The sequence below is a fragment of the Belonocnema kinseyi genome, chromosome 4 (assembly GCF_010883055.1).
Source record: "Belonocnema kinseyi isolate 2016_QV_RU_SX_M_011 chromosome 4, B_treatae_v1, whole genome shotgun sequence".
Taxonomy (NCBI): Eukaryota; Metazoa; Arthropoda; class Insecta; order Hymenoptera; family Cynipidae; genus Belonocnema; species Belonocnema kinseyi.
Genome location: NC_046660.1, coordinates 69150036 through 69175118, shown reverse-complemented (window position 1 = coordinate 69175118; position 25083 = coordinate 69150036). Strand labels below are relative to the sequence as shown.

At 30.8% G+C, this 25083-nt stretch overlaps 2 protein-coding genes across 9 annotated transcripts in view; one reads left to right on the top strand and one right to left on the bottom strand.

The window, feature by feature from the left end:
* Positions 1-25083, top strand: part of LOC117171182 (calcium-activated potassium channel slowpoke) — a 294278-nt gene that overhangs the window by 208625 nt on the left and 60570 nt on the right. The gene's annotated exons all lie outside the window — the stretch shown is intronic.
* LOC117171183 lies at positions 622-14714 on the bottom strand. 3 transcript variants are annotated; one of them, XM_033358255.1, is made up of 6 exons: positions 14589-14714; positions 13015-13494; positions 11787-11989; positions 11551-11679; positions 4374-4871; positions 622-1190 (listed from the first exon to the last, which is right to left on the bottom strand). In XM_033358255.1, the coding sequence occupies exons 5-6, from the start codon at positions 4822-4824 to the stop codon at positions 748-750; spliced, it is 894 nt and encodes a 297-aa protein (XP_033214146.1). In that variant the 5' UTR covers positions 4825-4871; positions 11551-11679; positions 11787-11989; positions 13015-13494; positions 14589-14714; the 3' UTR covers positions 622-747. The 3 variants fall into 3 exon arrangements, with proteins under 3 accessions (XP_033214146.1, XP_033214145.1, XP_033214147.1); XM_033358254.1 differs by having other exon boundaries at positions 11551-11989; XM_033358256.1 differs by lacking the exon at positions 14589-14714 and adding an exon at positions 14325-14440 and having other exon boundaries at positions 11551-11989.

Sequence of the window (25083 nt, the reverse complement as noted above, 5' to 3'; positions counted from 1 at the left end):
GATATCCAAAAGACCTTTCACAATTTACAAACAATGAGAGTAACTGTAATTTGAAAAACTGGCCTACTCTGCGTTTTCATTGTGTTGTGCTTGTCAATTTTTTTCATAGTGAATAATTGTCACTGAAAATAGCTGAATTAAAAAAAAAATTTCATTCGATATAAAAGAAAATGATAAATTAACTACATTCATGTTCCCAGTATTCTTGAAAGTTATCAAAAAGAACGTAATTTAAATAAAAAATGAAAAACTCAATGTTTTCTTTTCATAATAATTTCTAAAGATATGGCCACACAAGGAAATATTTAACGGCCCACAAAAGTGACTATGTGTAAATCATATTTCCTTTCGGTTTCTGATTCCATTGGACTTGTTAGCTCAGCTACATAAATGTAATCTTTTTAATACATACTTCTTTGAAATATTTTGAAAATTCTCTGCATTTACGTTCTTTATTCTCTGGTCACACCCGATCTTTTTGTAGCGAATTTTCATCAGAAAAAATCCACAAAAATGTATCAGGAAAGATTCTTTTCATTTATAAGGTGCAGAATATGTTTAAATGATGTGTTTATTTATTTACACAATTAAAGATAAATAGTTCGAAAAAGATATACATAGCCACATTTACACCCAATTGAATAACCTTCGATATATGTTTAGGATATTGTGTGATCTGCATTGTATGTCCCCGAAGATGTCCCAGGATTTGAATAGGATATCACGCCAAGACGCCTCTATTCTTTTCTATTCTATTCTCCGATTAACTCGTAGTAATTGTCCACGATAAACATGACCTCCTGGTACTACTACATAAAAGTGTCCTTGGAGTGGAAAATGAAGTCGCTCAGGAGGTCGATGTTCACGATTGGGAATGTACCTATCGAAACGTGTAACGTTGTATGATTGGTTGTGGCTTAAATGTAGCATAGAGCTCGTTGGACGATGCTGCGAAACATTATGATTAGCTGGCCCATCTCGAAATTGAAGCCGGCTTGTTTGAGATTGTCTGTACTCATCCGTTCTTATAAAACCGATAACGTGTTGGGCATGATGTGCTCCATTAGGTTGCATCCACTCAGGTATGAATTCTCTGGTGTAAGATCCAGTGAAAAATCCTTCGTAAATAGATGAATCGTCCATTTCTACAAAAACGTGCCCTTCATGTGTATGTGGCTGTCTATCTGGGCCTAATTTTGTGATAAAAATAATTTACATTTATAATGTTTTTTCTCAAAAGTATAATTTAAATTTCTAATTTAAAAAAAAACCATTTGTCGTGTATTTCGACTATGTACTCATGAAATAAAAGTATTTATATGAAATAGGCAGAATAAGTGCCCTTTTCCTACTCGCGGAGCGGCATTAAAATAAGACTTTATTGCACCGCGATGAGCGGCACTTGAAGTAACAGTTAGTAGGAAGAAGTGAATCAGAAGTGAAAGAAAAGTGAAAGATAAGAGGGGGCAGAATTCATTTTAAAACTACGGTAAACTACGAAGTATACGCTTGCGTACGCAGTAGAATCAAACGCCATTTTACTTGCACTCATTGGGCAGAGAAATCCGTGCTTATTCTGCCTATTTCCGATAATAGTAGATTATTTACCTAGCCAGTAAAGTTGAAATTTATTCGAGGATGAAGAATTTAACGTCCGATTTGAAGGCGAGGTCGTTAAAACTCCATCCGAGTACAAAAAAACTTTACTGCCGTGGTGCATACGATACTTTATTTGAAATAGGCAGAATAAAAGCTTTTTTTGTGAAAAACGGCGCTTGATTGTACCATACACACACGTGCGTGGGTTAACTTTCGAAGTCCAAAATCCACTTCGTAGTTAAACTTAGGTTTCAAATGAATTCTTCTCACTCTTGTCTTTCACTTTTCTTTAACTTCTCACTCACTTCTTTCTCCTTACTATCATTTTACATGCCGCTCGTCGCAGTAAAATAAAGTGCTATTTTACTGCTGCTTCGCGGGCAGATAAAGTGCGCTTGTTCTGCCTGTATCAGATAAAGTATTGCACGCACCACGACAGCAAAGTGGTTTTATACTCGGATACATTTTTACCGTATGATCCGCAGTGAGGACATTAAATTCTGCATCCTCGTATAAAGTTCAACTATACTCCCTAGGTACATACTCTACTATTTTTACGTCAAGGTTTACGCCAAGATTTATATTGTCTAAGGCTTTTAAATATATTTTAAAACGTTCTATAGCAGGGTATTTTATTTTCGAAACAAAACATCTTAATAAAGTTTGTATTTTTTTATACTATTCTTTCCTTTTAGATTAAACTTTTTTCATCGAAACCTTCCTTTCTAGTTATAAAGTGACTATGTACTTTTAGATAATTGAATAAAATACGACAATTAAAAAAAATTGATTTTCAGAGACTGCACGATAGAAGGAGTTTAATTTAACTCTAAAAATAAAAAACGCTATTTCTGATATACCTGCAAATTGTTTGCCGATATAAAATTCGCCACAAAAGGTTTGATATTCCTGGAGAATAAGAAATGTAAATGCAGAAAATTTTTTAAATACTTTAGAGACGCGTGTGTAAAAAAAGAATTATAATAATGAAGCTAAGCTTTAAAATACATTTTGGATATATTAGGCTTATCTACTTACACACAAGAAAAAGTGACAAGTCCTAGGAATCAAAAACTGAACGAAAACATGTTTTAAACATAGTCATTTTTATGGAATTTTAAATATTTCCTTTTATTTCTTTAGTTTTAAAAATTATTATTTTTAATACCCCGAAAATTCTTGACGATAAAGTAATACCAGCTGAGAAATAAGAAGTAAAAAAACTGAAAATGGAACACTGATTTTTTAAATTATTTATTTAAATTATTTTCTTTTAGTTAGCTTTAAACAATATTTCTAACATCCATGTATTGCATTTATTATTTTTATGTAATCTAATGAAAAAATATTTTCAAAAACTGAGGTCTTTTTACTGGCAATAAATCACTATAAAAAAATTAAAAAGCAGATGGTATAAAAAGAGACAAAACAGATTAACAGCATCATTGAAAAAGCTCAATTTGAGTTAAGCTATTTTTCATTTTTACAACTCCTTAGATTTTTTTCATAATGAAGTTTAGATGTGTATAAAATAGTCCTAACAGCTAGCATCACTTAAACGATTTGTTTAATTTACATTTTCAATTTTCTGCGGATATAAAACATTTATGTAGTGAATTTTTATCAGCGGAGTCTTCGAATCATCAGAAAAAAATGTCTTATATTTCGGTGGTGTCATTTAAAATAATTTTTGTTGGAAAACAGGATTTTGTTGAGCAGAAATTATCTTTTGTCGAACCGTATGAAATATGGAAATCTAGTCAGATTTGAGATCATTTTGTTTGCCGACAAAAGACGGAGTATCAGATTGAACTCTTGAGTGTGGTTTCAAATATTTTTCATAAACGCTGCGGGTATATCACGCTCAATGTAAGGAAATTTTCATCCTTGGCCTCCGCTGGACACGTTTTCTTGTAAGCGAAATGTGTGCATAAATTTTAATATAAATTTATTTTTAAATTGATCGTTAAACTTTGATTCCATAAATTAATGTATTGGATGAAATGGATTTGTTGCATCACAGTTTTTTCCGTGAAATCTCATTTTTCTTTGAATCTTTTTTTTCGTTAAATATAATACATGCAACTAATTTAATTATTATTTCACTTTTCTGCCTAATCGACTAATTTATTACCTATATTATAAGCTTAACAAATTAAGGCCTAAAAAATTAAAGCCTCGAATCCGAATCCGTATCTACTTAGATCGTTTTATGTATTCTTGTTGTTTTAACGTTGTGTGTACCAACGCTTAAATGCTAAGAACTTAAAATATATTTAAATCCATTTTTTTTTCATTTTGATTTTTGGGGAAAAAATGAATAAAATCAGACCGCTCTGCAGAATGCAGTAACATTAAATAGAATTCGCTGTAGTATTTACTATTCTGTGGAATTTGTTAATATTTCATTACATGCTGCGGAACGGTAAGATTTGCTATATGGAAAAAATAAGGTGTCAAAAATGGAATTAATTCCATATAAAAAACAACTGAAATCTGTTTCTTTATTCACTGGAACCTGAAGATAAGCACCCTCTTGTTACGCTATTCCTAGAAGTGATGGCCCTGGAATGTGCGGAGCAAGGCTTAATCACTTAAGTGGGACTATGCATCAGACTATGCAACAGTCTATGACGTACCTCGCAATCAAACGGATAGCGTTCGCGTGTCCCTGAATGTTTACGTTTGGATTTTCTAGAGATAATTATGCTGAAGGCCGCTCTTAGAAATGCACGAAACCGTGCTTATCTCCAGATTCCAGTCTAGAGACTCACCCGAACTTGATGTCCCCAAGTATGTCCCAGGAGTTGAATGGCTTGTCACTCCGAGACGCCTCTCTGGCTGATTAACTTTTAGTAATAGTCCACGATAAACATGACCTCCTGGTACTACTACATAAAAGTGCTCGTGGAGTGGAAAGTAGAGTTGCCCGGGAGGTCGATGTTCGCGATTGGGAATATACCTATCGAAACTTATAACGTTATACAATTGCTTGTTATCGAAATTTATCACAGAGCGTGCTGGCGCATGTTGCGAAACATGATGATTGGCTGGCCCATCTCGAAATTTAAGCCGACTTGTCTGAGATTGTTTGTAATCTTCGGTTCTTATAAAACCCATAACTTGTTGGGTATTATGAGATCCATTAGGTTGCATCCACTCAGGTATGTTGTCTCCGGTGCAAGATCCAGTGAAAACTCCTTCATAAGTAGATGAATCGTCCATTTCTACAAAAACGTAGCCTCCAGCTACTGTTGGCCATTCATCTGCACCTAATTTTATAAGAAATAAATTGAAATTAATGAAGTTTTTTTACACAAGTATAACTTAAGTTTCTAAATTTTTTAAAAAACCACTTGCCACTTTCAAATATATGTACTCATTGCATAAAAAATGTAATTTTCTAAGTAGTTCTTCCATGCGTTTTTAAAATCTGAATCAAACGGTTACCTCGTTTTTAAATAACTTAAACTATTTTTACATAATCGCAAAACAATTTGAACTTTTGATTTCTAAAGTAAATTCAAGAGAATTAAAATTTAATCGGCATTTAAGATATTCTTTCTCTTACCAGATATCTGAAAAAAATTCTCATAAATTCAATCCCGCCAAGGTTCATAATGTCTAAAAAGGGTATCCGTATGAACTGTATTTTGTGAGAAAAATAATTTACACTGAAAACGTTCTTTTTGCAGCACTATTCAATAATTATTACTATGTAATTATGACATAAAAAATAAGTATTCCCAAGTAGTTTTTCTATGATTTTAAAACTTTTAATTAGACGGTTTTTTTAAGATAACTTTGTTTTTGGCAAAATCGTTAGACACTATGAACTCTATAGTAAATTCAGAAGAGTCCCACAGCAGGGTGTCCAGCGTTTTGGAGAATGAGTGAAAAGCGGAAATTCTACAGGAATTTGATTGGTGCGGGAAATATACGGGAAAAGGGGATTTTATTTTTCAAGCGGGAATTTTTCTGTGCCATATATAGAGCTGCATTGAACCATTTTTTGTTTCTTTAGATCTTCGCATTTTATTTTTCTACAAAAAGTACAAATCAGCTTTATAACTAAAAATGAAAGTTTTGACAGCATAAATAAACAGTCAAAGGAACAAATGGTATATTGAAGAATTGCAAATTCATTTAGATGTTTCTTTAAAAAAATAAAAGTTTATCACAAACAGACAGTTAAATGAATAATTCTTCTTCTAATGTTTAGGGTTGATATTTTCTGTTGTTTTTGGAAGGCGAGAACAATCTTTTCAGAGAATAATTTTTACGCATTGCGCCATAGAAGAAGTTTCATTTCACCTTAAAAATAAAAGGAAGGTTTTCTGATACAATTTGAGAATTGTTTTGCTGATTAGGATTCTCTAAAAAAGGTTGTTTCTCTCTGGAAAATAAAACATGGCAATACAGCAAATCTTTGAAATTCTTAAGATGCGTGTTTTGAAAAAATTATATTTCTGTATCTGAGCTAAGCAGTCTATTGAATCAAAAACTGAAAGGACACATGTTTTACACATATTTAATTTTATAGGCTTTTGAATACTTCCTTGTATTGCTTTAACGTTAAAAAATATTATTTTTAATACCTCAAAATTTCTCACTCATAATGAAATACTAGCGGACAAGCAAGAATATTTTCAGCAACTGAGGTTCCTTAACTGACATGAAATCACCGTAAAAGAAATTGAGAAGTACAAGGCATGAAAGAGCAAAGGGAGCCAATTTTCCATATTGAAGTAAATTTTATTTTTTGTAAATTTATCTATTTTTTCAATTCCTCATGTTTTTGTTCTCATCATGAAGTTCAGATATGTTTCAAACAATTCTTAAAGCCAACTCGATCTAAAATATTTGTTGACTTTACAGGTTTTATTTACTGGCGGTATATATAATACTTTTTTGTAACGGATTTTTATCGGCGAAGTGCCCAAATGTATCAGAAATAATCTCTTATCTCTTTTAAGGTGTTATTTAAATTTTTTTATTAAAGCGGGGTTCTTTTAAACAGGAATTATCTTTTGTAGGATACTGTCACATATAGAAATATTTTAGGATTTGAGATTATTTAGTTTGCTAACAAAAGACGGAGAATCAGAGTTGAACTGTTAACTCTGATTTTCAAATATTTATAAAAAGTCTGCAGGAATATCACGGTAAAATGTAGGGAAATTCGATCATAGGTCTTTATAAGACACTGTTGCTCCCTAAATGTGAATCAGTAAAAAATTAACTGATTGAAGTAGTAGTTAAACATTTCACTGATTAATCTGTGATTTCGGACTTATTAACTAATCAGTTCAGTAACACCAGAGTGAATCATGTGAAGCATAACCTATAAATTCTTAAGTTAAGCATTGTTGTTAGTCTTTTACTTAAGTAATAAAAAGAATTCCTTAATGTAATAAATTTGTTAATGTTCGGGCGGTAATTCTCCTCAATTAACTACGGGATGAATATACTCTAACTCGTGTAGGAAGAACGTACTTAACGGGTTTGTACATGACAGTTCAATCTTGAAATTAAAGTAATATGTTAGGCTGTTTGTCATTTAAAAGCATCGTAACTTTTCACGTTTTTAAAAATATTTGATCATATTTATGGGTTTTGAGTTTTTACTATGATTCTTTGATTGAATGTACTAAAATATTATTTTATTATGATTTCTAAATTGACATGGTGCAGATCTGTCAATCCTCAAAAATGGTTATTTCACTGAATCAATAAGTAGCCTATCACTGATTGTCAGTGACCCATTTTTAGCTATTTGAATCAGTGAAATAACTGATTCAGATTTAGAGAGTGTACATTTTAATTTATAAAAAGTGTCTTAAAATATTTTCATATCAATTTATTGTTCAATTACTTTGGAATATTTTGACTTCATAAATTCATGTCTTGAATCAAATAGATTTTTTGCATCACATGTGTTTTTGGTGGGATTGTACATTTTAGTTTTTCTTTTCGTAAAATGGAATCCGTTCTACCAATTTAATTTTTAATTTAATTTTTTTGTGTTATCTATCAGTTAACTAAATTATAAGAAAAATTAGTCAGTTGCTACAAAAATAACCGCCTCGTCTGCAATAACAGTATACTTTGTTATTTAACATAGTTTGTTTGATATCTTATGCTTACGGCATAGCAAAATATCCCCATCGAAGGAGATCTATTTTTGTTGATTCAGCGTTATCTAAACCCAGGCTGTAATGTTCAGAACTTGAAATTAAACGTATTTCATTTCTAAACGTGGCCATATTTCGATTTTTCCATACAATATGGAATCAAATAGATTTAAATTAATTTTTTAATTTTAAGTTTTATGGACAAAATAAATAAAAGCAGGCAGTACGTCATAAAATTTAATTCTTTGCAATATTTATTATTGCGTTGTATTTGTTACTATTTTAATATATACTGCGGAACGTTATGATTATTTATTATATTGTAAAAAAAAGGTTAAAAGATTATGTAAAACAACTGAAACTGGATTCTTCATACAGACTCAGTAGAACTTGAATCCATATTGTATGGAGAAAAAAATGTCCATATTGTATGGAGAAAAAAATGTTTGAGAACGTATGTCATATTTTGTTTAAATAATAATTATAATATGATATTATACTTACGTTGGAAATGTATGAAACACATGAATATAAGGAGAAAAATTCCATTCGAAAATTCCATTATTACCCAATAGGTACAATGAGCGACAAGTGGAAACTGATTTTTTTTTAATTTTCGTGTAAGAATAGACTTGCGCAATGGCTGGAATATATACTAGCCTTCATAACTTCTATCTGATTTATTGATCAGCAAACAGACAAGTTAAATTGAAATATTATATTTTTATATTAAGACAAATTCACACTTTCGAATATTTGATTAGAAGCTTTGTGTACTGTGATTACATTTTATTATACAGGCTATATTATAAAATGAATGCCTGTAAAAACGGAATAATGCTGAAAAATTCTTTAAAAATATACGTTTGACAAATTTTAATGATATGAATTAAAAGATTGGATATTACGACACTTTCAAATAAATATTTACAAATTAAATCTTACAAAACTGAATACTTTTTATTTTCAAGAGTAGAAAATATATCAGTTAACAAGTATGGATTCCAAACGTTTGAACTGGATTTGTAAAAAGAAGATAAAAATCAATAATAGGTATATCCCACTGTGGGATAAAATAAATTTATACATTTTTTAAACGTACTTTTACACATTTAATAAAGAAAGACATTAAGCCATAGCGTTTGGTTCTTTTACCGTTTTAAAAAGTTTGATTTTTGACCAACAAAAAAAAACGAGCTTTAAGTTAACTTGTAGAAGACAATTCTAAACAGATTGTTGATTTTTTGAAATTAAGAATTTAATTTTTACAATTTTAAAGAAATGGATATGGCCTGCGTTTTAAATTTATGTTTGTTTAAATATTTATTTTAATGCATATGTCTAAAAAAATAGTCGATTTTTCCGCTATTTCTTTTATTTTTGTGGAAAATATTTTCCTATATTTAACATTGCTGTACTAGATACTAGGTCTTTCAAAGCAAACAAATTGTTATCTTGTAAAATTAATTGTTATAAATATATTGAATGAACAAAGAGTCTATATCATGGATTTTTCGTTTCTAAGTACATTTTTGTATTTCAATTAATTTCTTTTATTGACAAAATGATACTCGATCAATAAAATTTGGCATAGGATATTTTTTAGTAATTTTATTAGCAAATTATATAAACAGATATTCAGTGTAGACATTGGAAGACCGAGAGAAATAGTCTTTCATCTTATTTTTGTTAAAATGATATTGTCAGTAATGTTTGGTCATAAAAATTTGAAATTCATTTTTTTTCACTCTATAAACAAATTATACAAACAAGTTCCTAGTTTTGACATTTAAAGTCAGAGAAAAATAGTTTTCTTTCCTAGTTTTGTTAAAATTATATTTTCAGTAGTTTTCACCAATGAAAATTTGTGATATTTAAAAAAAAATCATAAACAAATTATATAAATCTATGCCGATTGTGGACATTTAGAGACAGAAAGGATTTGTTTTCTCTCTTAATTTTCCTTAAATGATAGCATCAGTAATTCTCTCAATTTTCTTAAATTTATGTCGCTAATGATATTTAATCATGAGATTTAGTTATCTGATAATTTTCCTTAATTTCGTAAACTGATTCTATACAAAAATTTCTAGTTTGCACGTGTGTTTGCACTAAGCATTTGATTATGTAATTTGTTTATAAAATTAATAAAGAAACATCAGATGACAAATTTTTATGATCGAGTATCATTTTTTAATAAGAGCTTTGAAACATCCCTGCGATTTTGTCCAGCGATGTTGAACGTAGACAATATTTTCCCATGGAAATTAAAAACAAAATTTTAAATCTCTTTTAACGTCCAATAATTAAGTTAGTGTGAAGAATTTCCGAAAATAAAACAAAAAATCTAACGACCACACTTGGACAACCACCATAAAAAAAACTTTTACTAAGTAATTCTTGTATAATTAAGAACAATATTTTTGATTAAAACAAATAGATATTCATTGCTGTTTCTCATATAAATTTCTTTAACAACTTTCAGATACCAGATAATTCGCGTGTTTATTTTCCCAAGTTTTATTGGAGTTTTCTCTGCTAAAGAAAAATGTTACAAATGGCTTCATATTTTAAGATTTAAGCCAATAGTCATAAAATTACGTTTTAAAATGCTAATCGTTTACTGAGTAGGAAAGCCTATGGAATTTAGATAGTATATAAATTAAGTCAGACATATTACACAATATTATAAATTTATTAAATTAATTTTTTTCTTAAAAAAGATCTCCTTCCTTCAGCTGAAAAAAGAACCATAGAACTTCCGATATCTGGGGGGGGGGGGGTTGCTTTCACTTTAAACTACTAAAGAGATCAAGAAAAGAATCCTTTTTCAGAAATACACGCATTACTTTGTCAGATAACACAAGTAAAATTTTGCAAGAAATCTGTCTTATCATCAGAAGATAACAGAAATTCTTAATGTCTTTTCAGACTAGATGGAGCTATGAATTACAAATGTTGTTAATTAACTTTTTCCTGAAGAAAGGTCTTTCGCGCAGCTGGGAATCGAACGAAAGAACTTTCGATTGGCGGTCGGTTGCTTTTCCCTTAAGCTACTAGAGAATTATTAATGGCAAAATGAGCTTAAGGGAATGGCAAAATGAGACAAAATTAATGGCAAAATGAGCTTAAGGGAAAAAGACCTGACAGTCAATCGGAAGTTCTGTGTTTCGATTTCCAGCTGAGTGAATGAAGTTACTTCAACAACAAAAATTAATTTAAAAAATGTGAAATTCATAGCTTTATGTAGCCTGAAAAGATGTTAAGAGTTTCTGTTCTTGTCTGATGATAATACAGATTCCTTGAAATATTTATTTAGCAATGGAAACAATGAATCTAGTCAAACACAATATTCAACGATCAAAATAATAAGTCGAAATGGCAAATATACATAAAGTTTTAAAAAGATCGCACTTCTTTAATGAAACAAATAAGCAATATAAATGCAATGCAATCAAATAATAAGGCGCTAATAAATTCGAGTCATTCAAAGGCAATAAACGAAACATGTTTAAAATAAGACAAACAATTAAATACTTATCTAACAGGATAAAAATATCGCGTTGAGTTGGCTGAAAGAAGACAATAATATTTTTATAAATCCAGGAGTTAGGCATTCGAAATTATGTGTAACACGATTTTTATATTTATCAGACATTGTTGACCCACTCTTAGATTTTGTTTTCGAATTTAGCCAGATGTCATCCAAAGGATGCTCGCTCCATGATATTTTCACAAAGGTTTCAAGTAATAACAACGTCACGTTGTTGCAATAACATAATTACAATGATTTTTTTTAAACAATTAGCAACGTTACCTCCACGAATCCTTCTCGATACGAGAAACGCGGTGTCTACGCATTATGCTCGTCTCGGAGGGTCGAAAAGCCTCTCTGGCGGATTAACTTTTTGTAACTGTCCACGATAGACAGGACCTCTTGGCAAGACTATATAAAAGTGATCATTGAGTGGAATATAAGGTTGATGCTCGCGTTCGGGAAAAGCGTTTTGGACCATTATTAAATAGATCATGATTAAATGGTCTCATAAGTACACTTGTCATAGATTGGTGGTTCTCTTTTGTTTTTATGAAACCGGTAACTTCGAAATCAGAACGCCTTTTAGCGGGATGCATCCACTCGGGTATTTCGTATTCGGTGCAAAAAACAGTGAAATCTCCATCAAAAATAGAGTTATCACTCATTGTTACCGTAACAGCGCCTCCATATGGTTTTGGATATGGCCTTCGACGTGTGCCTAATTTTTTAAGAAAAATAATTTACATTAAGAACGTTTTTCTGCACAAGCATAGGTTAAAATTCTAACAATATAAAAAATCCACTGGTCAACAATTTTAACATCTACATTTCTTTCCTAAGTTTCTTGACCGATTTAAGATTTTTTTCAAATACTGTGCATTAAATTCCTTTTTGATTTGTTTTTGTGTTAAACAATACTTACAAAAACAGTGGCAAAATTGTTCATTTGCATGATATTATTTTTTACTTTTAAAAGAATCTCTTCAATGAAGGTCATTGTTGGTCAGAACTCATGAAGCCAGGCTCATAAAGTGAAATATTTGACTAAAAATGTTACTTCGTTATGATAAAAAAATTATTTCAAGAAATAGTCCCGTATAAAAGTTTCTTGCAGAATAACATAATTGCTAAATACATTCTTTCAGTATCAAATTTCATCAATAATTTAAGTGTTCAAAAACTTGTAGCAAATAAATATTTATTCAAATATTGGGTAAACGAGAAAAATTCACATAAAAGTTGGCACGCGTGTATAATTGTCTAGTTTTTAATAAAACAGATGTGATTTGTCAGTCTGGTTTAATTAGGTCTGTCTGTCAATTACTTTATTCAAGAGATTTTCGAGGAGATAAAACATCATATTTTACCAATGAAAAATTTTTCCGCTGTACTTTTACTTATTGTAAAACGAAAAAATAAATAAAAAATGTATTTAATGCAAATTATTTCCAGAAAAAATTTTTCAATTGTTTAAGAAATGTAATCTGTGGACAAATTTGCACTATGGAATCAAATCTATTTCAATCAACATTTTTATTTGGAGTTTTGAGATTAAAATAAATAAAAGCAAGCTGTTCAGAAGCATGTAATAAAATGCAATATTTATTATTCTGTAGAACTTGTTATTACTTTATTTAGTATTGCGCGATGGCATGCTTCTTTATTTTATCACAAAAATATGTCAAAATTAGAGTGACTTTTATCTACAAAACAACTGGAACCTGATTCTTGATGCAGACTCACCCGAATTTGATGTCCTCGAGGATGTCCCAGGACTTAAAGGGGGTGTGACGCCGAAACCCCTCTCTGGCGGATTAACTTTTTGTAATTTTCCACGATAGTCAGGATCACCTGGCACTATTACATAAAAGTGGTCTTTTAGGGGAAAATTAGGTTGATGTTCACGTTCAGGAAAGTAGTTTTCGAAACTCAGAACAATATACAGTTGGTCGTTTTCAAAACGTAGCAGAGCGTTCTTTGGACCCTTCTTAAAAAGATTATGATTAACCGGCCCAATTAGCCGATTCGTTTCAGATTGTTTGTTCTCTTTCGTTCGTATGAAACCGATGACTTGGTGATAATTGTGCGCTTTATCAGGTTGCAACCACTCGGGTATGTGGTCTCGGGTGCAAGAACTAGTGAAAACTCCCTCAAAAATAGCATTATTATCGTTCATTGCTACTGCAACTTAGCCTCCATGATTATTTAGCCATCCACGTGCACCTAATTTTGAATGAAAAATAATTTGATTTAAGGACTTTTTTTCACATGTATTAATTAAACTTCTACCAGTTTTTAAAAAGTCACTGGTCAGCGATATCATTTTTGTACTTAGGACATAAAAAATGTATTTTTCGAAGTAGTTTTATTAATGGGTTTTGAAACTTTTAAGGACAAAAAATTACAAATTAATATACTTCATTAAATAGGTTTTTTGCATAACAGCTCTCTTTGGTGGGATTTAATTTTTTTTGTAAATAGCATGCGTTCAATGAATGTTCTATTAAATTTAATTTTTCTGCCTGATCTACTAATTCACTGAGCTATAAGAATAATTATTCAGACACTAAAACAATTTAAGCTTCTCAGAGATAACGTTATACTTTGTCATTTGGTATATTTTGTGCAATGACATACTGCATAGTATAGAATCTCCTTCAAGAGAGATTCATTTTTTTGATTCAACGTTATCTGTGCCAAAGCTTCAGTACTAAGAACTTAAAATGAAACGTATTACATTCTTAGACGTATTTCGATTCATGGGGATAATTTTTATAAAAACAGGCTGTTCTGCAGCATGGAATAGAATGCAATATTTACTTTTGTGTTGAATTTGTTCCTGATTTATTATGAGCTGCGGAACGGTATGATGATTTATTATATTGTAAAAATAAGGTTAAAGGATGAGTTAATTTCACACATCGAAACAACGGAAAACAGATATTGTATACAGAATCATCTGAACATGAATCCATATTGTATGGAGAAAAAAATATGTTTCAGAACATATCTCATATTTTATTTAAATAATAATTATAATTTATTATACTTACTTTGAAAATGTATAAGAAAAACGAGCATAAGAAGAAAAACGAACATAAGAAGAAAAACTTTAGTGATAAATTGTATTATTACTCAATAGACACAATGAGCGACAACTGGATGCTGATTTTTTTAAAGTTAAGCTGAGAAGCGACTCGAGAAATCGTTTCTAGATATACTATTTTTTACCACTTCTACTTGATAACAGCGTACTTTATAACCTTCAAAATTAATAACGATTACAATATGCGTGACAGGAAAAATGAACTACTTACCTACATCTGTAGATTTAATATTTTATTCACTGGTAAAAAGATAGCTGAAGTTAAAAATTTTATGTTTATGTTAAGACGCATAACAAAATGGAATCATTATAGAAAAAACAGAAGCGAATTTTCAATGCGGGTAATATTCATATAGATAAAGTTGATTTTTTTCGCACCGAAACAAAATAAGATTTCATAGAGTTGACATGGTAACCATTTTCAATTTGGTAAATAAATCTTAACGCGTGAACGTAATATTTGTTGCAGGTAAAGATTACTCTGAAATTTTTGAAAAGATTACATATTGTTTTTTTTTGTGCTTACAAGAAATTTAGAGTAATTTTTACCTGCAAAAAAATTACCTTCTCGTGTTAAGATTTACCCACCACATTGGAAATGGTTGCTATGTCAATTCTATGGAATCATATCTTGCTCCAATGTGAAAAATCAACTTTATCTACTAGGAAATTACTTGCAACAAAAATTCACCTCCGTTTTTTCTGCTATTTTATTAAAATTGTTTATCCTTCACAAACAGTTATATGTTTCCAGAAAAATATATATAAATTCAGAAAATCTTTTCAAGTTACAAAAGCTTTAAGAGTTTTACAAACACCTCCGAACTTCAAGAGGAGAAAAAAAAACAAGAAAACAAAATAACGGGTTTAAAAGTGAAAAATGGATCAACTCAGAGTTTGGCATTTTAAAATTATGCTATTAGTTAAATTCTGAGGTATTCAAAACACTAGAAAACAATAGATTTACAAAAAGTAAAAATGACCTTAATTTGGAAAACTAGCTTACCTTGCGATAACCAGGAAACAAACAGGAAACAAATGAAACTGGACTGTTCATTCTCGCGCTTCGCGCCCGATAATATATTTATCTCGCGGTTCGCGCTCGATAATGTATTTACCTCGCGTTCCGCGCTCGGTTTTTGCATTACCCTCCACATTTATGGACAGACCACAATGCGAAATTTTCTACATTGTATGTTAAAAATTATTCCCATTGCCATAATCGCGCTTCGCGCTCTACTGTTACATTATACAGGCTCTAATTTTTAAAAATGTGGGCTTATCTAAAAATTCGGCTAAAACAATTTTAAAATATATTTGGTATCTAGTGAAAATTTTTGGACCTATGAAAAAAATAATTTTTTCTATTTTTTGAAGATTTTCAAATTTTTGAAAAGTATATAACTTTTCTAATTTTCATAAAAATTCCAAATTTTATTTGGATAATAAAACCCATCTATAAGAAATTTTGAGAAAAATTTATAAAATCTCAACAACAAAAATTTTAAAATTTTATAAAATGCACTCAATTTTTTAATTTTGGTTCGAAATATCTGATTAACGAACTTATCCTTTATTTTGGGGACCTTCAGAAGTGTATCAAATTCGGACTCGATTGGACAAATTCTTCAAAAGTAATCGTGGCTACGACATTCAGGTAACCATTCATACAGACATACAGACAGACGTACAGACAGACGCCGACAAAATTTTATTATTTTCGGATTCTTTGCGCGCCGCAACGTAAAGATCCGTTAAAAACCAGAGATCGAAAACTTGGATGATTACATTACACTTCGTTTTTAATTTTCATCCAAATTAAAAATGTCATTTGGATAATTTTCAAGTATTTTTGTCAAGTATCGAAGACATTGACAAAATTTTCTGAAACTTGAAGGAAAATTGTCTAAAATGTTGAAAGAGCTCTTATTTTTTATATTGTGTGCTAATCGAAAAATTCAGCAAGAATAGTTTGAAATGTATTTGGTATCTACTGAAAATTTTAAATAAAATTTTTGGATTTATGGCAAAAATCATTTTTTCTATTTTTTGAAAATTTTCAAATTTTCGAAAAGTATATAACTTTTCCAATTTTCATAAAAATTAAACATTTTATTTGGATAATTTGCAAGTCTTTGACCCATCTATGAGAAACTTTGACAAACATTTTTATAAGTTAAAAAAAATTAAAAATTTTGAAAATGCTATAATTTTTAAAATTTTGGGCTAATCGAAAAATTCGGGCAGAATAGTTTTGAAATATATTTGGTATCTGGGGAAAATTTTGAATTAAATTTTTGGATCTAGAAAACAAAAATAATTTTTTCTATTTTTTGAACATTTTCAAATTTTTAAAAGTATATAACTTTTCTAATTTGCATCAAAATAAAAAATTTTATTTAGATAATTTGCAAGTCTTTTACCCATCTATAAAAAACTTTCACAACAATTGATAAAATTAAAAAAAAATTAAAAATTTTGAAAATGCTCTCAATTTTTTTATTTTGGTTCGAAATATCTGATTAACGAACTTAGCCTTTATTTTGGGGACCTTCAGAAGTGTATCAAATGCGTACTCGATTGAACAAATCCTTCGAAAGCTAGCGTGGCTACAACATTCAGGTAACCATACATACAGACATACAGAGAGACAGACACACAGACAGACAGACACCGATGAAATTTTATGGTTTTCGGATTCTGTAAGTGCCAAAACGTAAAGATCCGTTAAAAACCAGAGATTGAAAATTTAGACGATTACATTACATTCTCAGGAATGAGAATGTAAAAATGTTAACTTACAATTTTTATTTTTAATTTAAATAAATTTGCTTAGTTCCATCCCACTGAGTGCGTTCACGAAAAAAAAATTATTTTTAAATTAAAAAATTCAACACACATAAAAATATAGAAAATAATGCTGACTAAAACAGGCTCCTTTACGATCTGAGATTAACAATGTTTTTCTTCTACCATAATTATTTTCAAGAATAAATAAAGCGTCAGTTCTCAATCAAAATTAAAAATAGCAGTTTTCAGTTTTCAATCATTGTGTTTATTTATTGAAAATTAAGCTTTTTACTGAAATTTTTTTCTTACATTCGTGAGTTTACTACATTTTTAAAGTAAGTATAGTATCATATTATAATATAGATTAAAATAGAAATACCTTATACAATATTAAATCAATTTCGGATGATTCTGTACAAAAATCAGGTTCCATTTATTTTCTACATGGGATTAACTGTATTTTTGACTCCTTTTTCGCAATTTAATAAACAAAAATACGGTTTAATATAATGTTATACAATATTAAAATCATCTGCAAAAGGCATTTATATCTGCAGAAAATAAAAATGTAAATTTAACAAATCAAAGAATGAAAAAAAGCAAGAACAAAAAATAAAGATTTGAAAAATAGATAAATTCTGGGATGAAAATTTTTGAATTCTTATGCTTATATATTTTTCAATATATATTTTATCAGTTAAATTTCTGAGGTATTCGAAATACATTCTAAAACTAGCTAGAAAATAGTAATTTATAAAAACTGAAAGTGACTAATATAAAAAACGGGCTTTCTTTGCGCTTTACATGTCTTGTGCTTATCAATTTCTTTTATACTGAATTCTTGCGAGTAAAAAGACTCGAGTTGTGGAAAATATTTTTTCAGTCGACCTATAAAAAATAATAGTTGCACCACATAAACATTCGAAATATTGTCATAAGATAGCTAAAAGAATGTAATTAAAATAACAACTAAAAAGTTCAGTGTTCTATTTACTTCCACTTATTATGTCTTCGCTATAGTATTTCTTTAGGAGTAAGAAGTTTCGAGGTATTAATGATAATAATTATTGAATATATAGCTATAAAAGAAATGATTTAAAATCTCATAAAAAGTACTGTATATAATACATGTTTTATTTCAGTTTTTGATAAATTAGACTTGTCAGCTGAGCTGCATAAATATAATTCTTTGCTCACACACATCTCTAAAATATTTTTAAAAAATTTACTACATTTATGTACATTTTGTACATTATGTACATGTTCTATGCTGCAGGCGCATATTATACCTTTTTGTAACGAATTTTTATCAGCAAAAATCCTCAAATGTGTCAGATGACTTCGTTTTCATTTCTAAAGTGACAAATATTTTTAAATGATGCGTTATTTCCTGTCGTATTTAATATACATCATTCGCAGAATATATACATATTTACATTTCCGCCCTGCATTGGATATTTTTTGCGATATATATAGGAATTTGTGTGACGTGTATATGCTTGTTGGGTACCTATGAGACAGCGCCACAAATTTCTTTCAAAATATTTAATATGATTCTCTAAATATTTAATATGATTGCGGTTCAAACAAATTATCAGACGCTATAAATGTGAGTTCGATTAAATGAGAAAAACGAAAAATGTTTAAGATAAAACAAACAATTAAATATTCCCCTAGATGGATAAAAACCCTCGCGTTTAGTTGGCGGTGAGAATACACTAATTTTCATAAACACAGGAATTAGGCATTCAAAACCATGAGTTATATAATTTTTATTATCGCCAGACATTGTTGGCCCATTCTTAGGTTTTGTTTTGGAATGCGACCAGATTTCATCTTAAGCAGGCTCGCTCCACAATATTGTTACATAGATTTACAGTAATAACAACGTGAAGAAAGTCGCGAACCGATATAGCGCTAAATTATAAATAATACTGCCTAGAAGTGCTTGAGCATATTTACCTTGATGTTTGCCACGTTTTAGCTTGGTTGCTTGAACAGTGGGGGGGGGAGGTATTTCGATTCGTTAGCAAAGCCAGTGAAAGGAAATTTGGCTTAGGTCTGTCAGTGTATGATAATCCTTATTGGTAGGGGAAACGCGGCGTCTATTAAGGACGCTCGTATGAGCTTAAAAGATGATAATAATTAGAAAAATCATGGCTGAATGAACGCTCGCTATACTTTCATAATTATCGATTACGAATCTCTGGCGGATTAACTGTTTGTAATTGTCCACGATAGACAGGGCCTCTTGGCACGGCTAGATAAAAGTGGTCGTTGAGTGGAAAATTAGGTTGATGTTCACGTTCAGGATGGTACTTTCCGAAACCTCTAACAAAATATAGTTGACTGTTTTCAAACTCTAGGTGAGCGCGCTTTGGACCTTTATTAAGAAGATTATGATTAAATGGTCCCGTAAGTCCACATGTCATAGATTGGTGGTCCTCTTTCGTTTTTATGAAATCGGTAACTTGATGATGATTTTTCGCTTCATTAGGCTGCATCCACTCGGGTATGTCGTATCCGGTGCACAAAACCGTGAAAACTCCTTCAAAAACACTATCATCGGTCATTGTTACAGCAACAATGCCTCCATATGATCTTGGAAATAACCATCGACGTTCACCTAATTCTGTAAGAAAAATAATTTACATTGATAACATTTTTCTGCACAAGCATAAGGTAAACTTCTAATAATATGAAAAAATCTACTGATCAACAATTTTAACCCTCAATTGTCATACTTCCGACGAATATCGGTAATTGAGATGACGGATGCAACAACTCGACAAGCGCTCGAAACCGCGTAAAATAGTCTAAGAGCCGAGGCCGTTTTTGCCGAGTTATTAGGTAACGATTCTGCCACTATTTTCCTGATTGTTGAGAATATACTGATCACCAAATGTGGCTTCTCCAGGGGTAGTCTCGGGGAGGTGTTTAATTACTCATTCGAAGTTGTAAAAAAAAGTTATTAAAATAAGTCATAGGGTAACGGCTTAATCTTTCTGTAATGAATGTCAAGACAATTAGACAATGTTCCGTGCAATTGTCAGAACAATAGGCCGGTTCGGAAGTGGGGCAGAACGATCTAGAGGTGTAAAAGATTATGTCATTTTAAAGTTATTTTCTAAAACCTAAATTTTTTATATAACCTTCTGCTCATTATTCAAAACATATATTCGAAGAGGCAGAACAAAATTTTGGGGATAACATCCTGCCAGAAAATCGCGAACTGCCCGGTTTTGACATTGGTCATTGTGCGTCGGTTGACGGCCCTGATACTACGAGCAGAGTGGCGTAAACTATGTGTTTAGTTACGCTACTGATCCTCTTCGGAGCACAAGTAACCACTCTGCTCGCAGTGTCAGGGCCGAAAAAATCTATCCATAAAAAAAGTGGCCGAAACGTAAAATAAAATATACATTCGTATTCAGCGTGACGCGGCCATCAAATTTTGCTCAAGAAACTTTTTTATTCGATAATTATTACTTAAGATAAACAATAAAAACTTAGAAAATGTTCCGATCAAAAATCGATGTTTTGTAAAACACAACTCGCGATTATTTGGCCGTTTGTTGATAAAAATACTTGAAATTTCTATAGTGTATTTTCAATATATAAGCGATGACTATAAGCAACGCACTTTGTTTAAAACGCGAATATGTTTGTTCTTATTTAATAGGAAATTGATTCCGAACGAAAACCACGTTTTGGCCAACCTCGACCGGTGGGACAGTCAACGAAAAAATATTAGTTGAAATAACTTGCCACGAGAAAGTTGTTCACTAGACTTTGATAAAGTTTTTCTGAAAATTTAAAGAGAATTGGTCAAATACTGTAGAAACGGCAGCGAGTTGAAGTCAAAACACGCTGCCGCTGGAGCATTTTGTTGCTCTTGGCCGCTGCTGGCTAGCTGCATAGGAACAAAGTCCGATAAGCGGAGGATTGCAGCGGTAGCGTGTGTTGATTTCAACTCGCTGCCATTTCCATAATTTTCGACCGACTTTCTTCAAATTTGCAGAAAAACTTTTTCAAAATCTAGTATTCGAGTTTTCAACAAAGTGCGTTGTTTATAGTCAACGCTTATATATTGAGAATACACTATACAAATCTCAAGAATTTTTATCAACAAACGGCCGAATAATCGCGAGTTGTGTTTTACAAAACATCGTAATATTTATCGAATCAAAAAGTTTCATGAGAAATTCTTGCCGGTCACGTCAATCTGAATACGGATGTATATTTTATTTTACATTTCGACCATTTTTTTTTATCGATAGATTTTCCCGGCTGGACAATACTTCTATGCGGTTTCGAGCGCTTGTCGAGTTGTTGCATCCATCATCTTAATTGTCACACGGGGTCCATTGGACCCCAGCGTAGGAACCTGTGCATAATTTCTCGAGTTTTGAATAGACTTACCTGAAACTTATTGTGGATGTTCCTAAAAGTCTTGTGAATAATATTCTGTTGCTCATATAAAACATTCAGATGTTAATATAGTGAAAAAAATGCATAAAATGAAGCAGGCATTATAGAAATATTCGCTATTGAAAAAAACACGGGGTCAAATGAACCCCTAGTGACAATTAAGGGTTAACAGATACATTTTGTGCATACGTTTCTTGACTAAATGAAAGAGTATAGCAATTTCTTGCAGAAGAAAATAATTGCGCAATACATTCATTAAGAATTTAATTTCATCAAAAATTTAAGTGATTAAAAAAATTTAGCAAATAAATAGCTATTAGCTTTTCCGTAGAAGAAATATTAAAACTCTTATTCAAACCAAAATTGATTGAAAAAATAAAAATTTTAATTTTGTTTTTATAAAAAAGATGTTAAGAAATTTTCAAATAATAATAATATTTTGTTACTAATAACGTTTTAATAATTTTGTTCTACAGCAAACTGATATCCTAAAGTATTTGTCTATATAAATACTTAATAATAATGAAATACAATTGCCAATAAAATATTTGTGATTTATCAGTCTGACTTCATTAGTTTTAATTGCCAATGACTTTATTCCAGGGATTCTCGAGGAGACAAGAAGTCATATGTTATAAATGAACAATTTTGCAACTGTACTTTTAACTATTGTAAAACACACAAATCAAACAGGAATTTCATGAAATTGATTTCGAGCAGAAAATCGTAAATCGTTTTTTTTTAAATTTCAACTTTTGGGAATAAAATAAATAAAAGCAGCCTGTTCTTCTGCATGTAAAAAATCCCATGTTTATTATTTTGTGGAACTTGTTACTATTTTATTTCGTATTACGTAACGGTATGTTTTATTATTTAATTGCAAAAAGTGTGTCAAAATTAGAGTGACTTTCATCTACAAAACAACTGAAACCTGATTCTTTATGCAGCTCACCCGAATTTGATGTCCCAGGAGTTAAATGGGATGTCACGCCGAGACGTGTGTCTGGCGGATTAACTGTTTGTAATATTCCACGATAGACTCGGCCACCTGGCATTACTGCATAAAAGTGGTTGTTGTCTGGAAACATAATTTGGTTAGGAGGTCGATGCTCACGTCTTGGAGAATCCTCTTCGAAACTGTTAACAATATACAGTTGGTTGTTTTCGAAACTTAGAAAAGCGCGTTTTGGCGCATGATTCAAAGCATAGCAAAGAATCTCCTCCAAACGAGATCTATTTTTATTTATTCAACGTTATCTCTACCAAGGCTGATGCTACGAATTTCAAATGACGCGTATTGAATTTTCAGACTTCAAAATATTTCGACTGCTCCATCCAATATGGAATCAATTATAATAATATTAATGTTAACATTTTGAGAATAATTTATATAAAAGCAAGGTGTTTTTCATCATGCAATAAAATTAAATTAAATTCTCTGCATTATTTACTATTGTGTTCAATTTGTTACTATTTTATTATGTACTGAGGAGCGGTTTTATTACTTAATATATTGAAAAATAACTTTAAGAGATGAGTTAATTCCAAATATAAAACAACTCAAAACAGATTTTTTATACAGATTCGCCTGAACTTGAATCCATATTGTATGGAAAAATAAAAACATGTTTGAGAACGTATGTCATAGTTGGTTTAAATGATAATTATAATAGGATATTATACTTACGTTGGAAATGTATAAAAGACACGAATATAAGTAGAAAAATTCCAGTAAAAAATTGCATGATTATTTAATAGGCAGAATGAGCGACAACTGTAAACTGATTTTTTTTTTTAATTTCGTGTGAGAAGTTACTCAAAAATTTGTTTCTAGATATACTGGTTCTCATCACTTGTATCTGATAACAGCGTACCTTATTATCTTCAGAATTATTGACGATTTCAATATGCGTGACTGTGAAAAAATAAGTTGGTAACCTATACCTGCACATTATCTTGCATACTTTATTTGGCGGCAAATAGAGAGTTGAAATTGAAAATGTTATTTTCATATTGAGACAGCCTCACACTTTCGATCCTTTCATTGGAAGCTTTTCCCAATCTATGGAATGCTCTCTTGTTTCGATGTAAAAAAACCAATTTTTAGCTACTTGAAAATTACTTACAACAAAAACTCGCTGCTGTTTTTCTGTGATTTTATCCTGCGAACATTAAAATTAGGCACTGTTACAAAAGAAACTATTCGACATTTCAAAAATTAAAAATTGAAAACGTATAAAACTGAACTAGTTTAAAAAAGAATGCTCTTAAAAATGGAATAAATAAACAAAAATTATTAACCCCTTCGTTGGCAGAGAGAGTTCCACAAAAAGTGCCCAAAATGGCAGGAAAATTTGTTATTCTTAAAATTTGTCTTACTCGGGGGTTTTTGGGCTCGCTGAATCCGAATCTGAGGTCAAAATTCGAAAATCCAATCAGTGACCCCAAAAACCCGTTATTACCGAGATTGATTCAAATCGAGCCGTTTTTTTTGTATTTTCGTCCACCATATTGGATCCGCCATTTTGAATTTTCGAATTTTGACTTCAGATTCGGATTCAGCGAGCCCAAAAACCCCCGAATAAGAGTTGAATGCAAAATCGGAGTAACTAAATAGGAAAAAAGAAGATTGACCCATTTTGCGTCAATGCCACATAAGGCACGGACAATTTTGACGCATTTTGTGTCAATGCCAACGAAGGGAATAAAAGCCATACATTACCAAATTTTCAACTATCTGACATGACCCTTTTTGAACAAGAAAACTTTTTTATAAATTTTAAAAAATTTAAACAACAAAAACTGAACAAAATTTGAAAACAGGCGTTTAAAATGAAACCATTGTACAATTACGTATTCCAAGAGTTTTAATTGAAATCGCAGAAGGGAGATAAAAATTATTCAGAGACAGATTATAATGAGTCGGGAGATAAATTTGATAATCGTAAACACAAACACGAGATCTGTCCGAAGGTATCTCACGTAGTGCTCTAACTTTCGGGTGCGGATAATGCCAACCCCTGGCAAGACACAATGCGGCATCTCTCATTCGAAAAAATGTTGTAGTCAACAAAAAATTAGCAAAAATTACTAGGGCACTTAAATTAATTCTGTGACCATAACAGTGGTGTTTTACCACCCCCTCTTCCGCGGAACGTTGGAAAGGAATTGCCGCAAATATAATGCAATATAATACAATATAATATTATATTAAAACCCCCTTGAAAAAGTTTTCTGTCTCTGGAAAATAAAAAATGTGAATTTAGTATATATTTTAAGCCATGCTAGCTTTAAGAATGATTTCAAACACCTTGGAATTTGAGAATGAGAAAAGGAGCGCAAGAAAGAAAACTAAGAAGTTAAAAAATACATAATCCTTGGATTAAGTATTTCTATAATCTTTCGTTTCTATATTTTTCAATCTGAACATTTTATCAGTTAAATTCTTGAGTTATTCAAAAGATATAGTATATGAATTAAATTGA

Excerpts from the sequence above, each read along its gene's own strand:
- LOC117171183 (XM_033358254.1), bottom strand. The coding sequence starts at position 4,824 with ATGGACGATTCATCTACTTATGAAGGAGTTTTCACTGGATCTTGCACC. Across the intron at positions 1,191-4,373 it reads CTTGGGGACATCAAGTTCGG|GCCCAGATAGACAGCCACAT; the intron begins GTGAGTCTCTAG and ends TCACAAAATTAG.